Source organism: Camellia sinensis, chromosome 8, assembly GCF_055761805.1.
Source record: "Camellia sinensis isolate YWXY chromosome 8, ASM5576180v1, whole genome shotgun sequence".
Lineage (NCBI taxonomy): Eukaryota > Viridiplantae > Streptophyta > Magnoliopsida > Ericales > Theaceae > Camellia > Camellia sinensis.
The window spans coordinates 56764710-56767946 of NC_138968.1; the positions used below are offsets into that span (position 1 = coordinate 56764710).

At 41.4% G+C, this 3237-nt stretch overlaps 1 protein-coding gene across 1 annotated transcript; it reads right to left on the bottom strand.

Annotated features, from left to right (window-relative positions):
- Positions 1-515: 515 nt before the first annotated feature.
- Positions 516-1027, bottom strand: LOC145797773 (uncharacterized). The gene is made up of 2 exons (XM_082885191.1): positions 643-1027; positions 516-520 (listed from the first exon to the last, which is right to left on the bottom strand). Exons 1-2 carry the CDS (start codon positions 1025-1027, stop codon positions 516-518), a joined length of 390 nt encoding a protein of 129 aa, XP_082741317.1.
- Positions 1028-3237: the final 2210 nt, after the last annotated feature.

Genomic DNA, 3237 nt, shown 5'->3' on the forward strand with positions numbered 1-3237 from the left:
ACAAAGCTTCGTAAGGTGCCATTTCAATGCTTGAATGGTAACTGTTGTTGTACACAAATTCAGCTAAAGGCAAATAGGTCTCCTAATTCCCTTGGAAGTGTAACACACACATTCTGAGCATATCCTCCAGAGTTTGGTTTGTTCATTCAGTTTGGCCATCTGTCTGTGGGTGATAGGCACTACTCAGCCTCAGTTCAGTCCCCAAAGCTTGTTGCAAACTCTGCCAAAATCTTGATACAAACTTTGAATCCCTGTCAGACACAATAGATACTGGCACTCCATGCAGTCTCACAATTTCAGTCATATAGATATTGGCCAATTTATCAGCATGATAAATAGTTTTAACCGGCAGAAAATGGGCAGACTTAGTTAAACGGTTAACTATAACCCAGATAGAGTCCATACCTCAAGAAGAACGAGGCAATCCCACAATGAAGTCCATGGTAATGTGCTCCTATTTCCATTCCGGTATTGGGAGTGGCTGTAACAAACCAGCGGGTCGTTGATGTTCAGCTTTAACCTGTTGGCAATGCAGACATCAGGCCACAAAACCGGCAATACTCTTTTTCATTCCACGCCACCAAAAATTCTGTTTCAAATTATGATACATCTTCGTGTTCCCCGGATGCATAACAAACTTACAATTGTGAGCTTCGGTCATAACACGTTTTCTCAAATCACCACAATCAGGTACACAAAGACGGTTCTGAAATTTCAGCACCTCATTCTCAAACACAAATCCTGGCCTTGGCTTCGAATCAAATTCCTCTATGATCTTCTTCAAGTATTCATCCTCGCACTGTTTCTGTTTGATCTCGTCAAGAATTATAGGTTGAGCGGCAATAGCAATAAATAGCCCATCTTGTTCTAGGTTAGTCAACAATTCTTTTCGGTTGGATAGCAGACATGACAAATTCGCACTGGATTTTCGCCTCAAGGCATCTGCTACGGTATTAGCCTTTCCCGGTTGATACAAGATTTGCAAATCATAGTCCTTGATTAGTTCTAACCATCGCCTCTGCCTCATATTCAATTCCTTTTGGGTGAAGAAATATTTCAGGCTTTTATGATCGGTAAACACCTCACAAGTTACCCCATACAAATAGTGATGCCATATCTTCAAAGCAAACACCACAGCTGTTAACTCAAGATCTTGCATTGGATAATTCTTTTCATGAGGTCGAAGTTGTCGAGAAGCATAGTCGATCACCCTTCCGTTTTGCATTAGTACACACCCCAAGCCTTTATAGGAAGCATCACTGTACACTTGAAACCCATCAATACCACTAGGCAAAGTTAAGATTGGTGCAGTCACTAACCTGGTTTTCAACTCCTGGAAAGCTGCCTCTCTTTGTTCATTCCAGTCAAATGGCACATTTTTCTGAGTTAATTGAGTCAATGGCAGGGCAAGCTTGGAAAAATCTTTCACAAACCTCCCGTAGTAACCTGTAAGTCCCAGAAAACTTCGGACTTTTGTCACATTTGTCGGTCTAGGCCAATCCACAACGGCTTCAATTTTTTTAGGGTCAACAGAAACTCCATCCTTGTTGATTACATGTTCCAAAAATGCCACACTGTCAAGCCAGAATTCACACCTAGACAATTTAGCATACAACATTTTCTCTCTCAAAATCTGCAAGGTAGTTCTCAGATGGTTCTCATGTTCTTTCCTGTCTTTAGAATAAATCAAGATGTCATCAATAATACAATAATGAAGTCATCCAAACATGATTTAAACACCCTATTCATAAGATCCATGAAAGCTGCAGGTGCATTGGTCATCCCAAACGGCATTACCAAAAATTCATAATGTCCATATCTAGTTCGGAATGTAGTTTTGTCTATGTCCTCAGCTCTAACCTTTAATTGATGATATCTGGACCTGAGGTCAATTTTGGAAAACACTTGGGCACCCTGAAGTTGATCAAACAAGTCATCTATTCGGGGCAGAGGGTATTTATCCTTGATAGTCACTTTGTTCAATTCTCGGTAGTCTATACACAATCTCAAAGACCCATCCTTCTTTTTGACAAACAAAACTGGAGCACCCCAAGGTAAAGTACTTGGACAGATAAATTTCTTATCTAACGGTTCCTGAAGTTGAGTTTTCAATTCTTTTAGTTCAGAGGTAGACATTCTATAGGGAGTCTTGGAAATATGTTGTGTCCCCAGAAACACTTCAACAGTGAATTCAATCTCTCTATCAACTAAGTCCCCAGGTAAGTCAGTCGGAAACACATCGAGAAAGTCACAAACAACAGAGATTGTTTCTACAGTAGTACTGTCAGATGGTGCAGTCAGTATACAACACATATAACCCTTACATCCCTTCCTAAGGAGTTTTACAGCTTTTATAGCCGAAATCAAATATAGGGGAGGAACTACCCCATTCCCAATAAAAGTAAATTCAGGCATACCGGGTGGTCTAAACACAACAGTTTTATTTGCACAGTCAATGGTAGCACAGTATTTAGTCAACCAGTCCATCCCCAAGATACAGTCAAAATGATTAATGTCCAAGGGCAATAAATCAATATATAATACCATGTCGCCAATCGTAATATCACATGCAGGGTAAACATGAGCACATATCATAGAATCTCCAGATGGTGTAGATACAGATAACATGTATGTCATGAGTTCTGAGGGTCTAGTCAATTTTTGAGAGAAAGCATGCGATACAAAAGAATGTGTAGAACCAGAGTCTATCAGCACACACGCATTTGAGAACATATAGGGAGTGTACCTGACACCACAGTATAGGTGTTTGGTACGTCGCCAAGCACTAAAGCGAACACTCGACCTTGTCTCAGAGGTTCTTTCCCAGTATTGGCCTTTACATTTGTTTTGGCTATGGAGGCGGATCCGGCTGAACTTGCCGCAGAACGGCTAGCATTGTCATACCTAAATGGGCAATCTTTCACTACATGACTTGGCTGGCCACATCGGTAACAAGCACCGGATACTCAGTGGCACACACCCCTGCGTCTTTTACCACAATCAGGACAAACGGGGTTAGACCCATCACTCTGACTCGAGCTGTTTGTAGATCCTGTGTTCTGTTTCTTACTGACAAAGGACCGGCCTTTCTTAAAATAAAACCCGGATCTTTTTCCTCTCCACTCAGTTGTTGTAGTTGCTGGGGCTTTACCTTGTTTCATGGAGGCTATGGTAGCTTCCGCCATTAAGGATCTGTCCAAGACTTCCACATAAGTAGGCAATTTCAACACGCCCACC

Bases quoted from the DNA above. Each gene is read 5' to 3' on its own strand.
- LOC145797773 (XM_082885191.1), bottom strand. From the start codon at position 1,027: ATGAGGCAGAGGCGATGGTTAGAACTAATCAAGGACTATGATTTGCAA.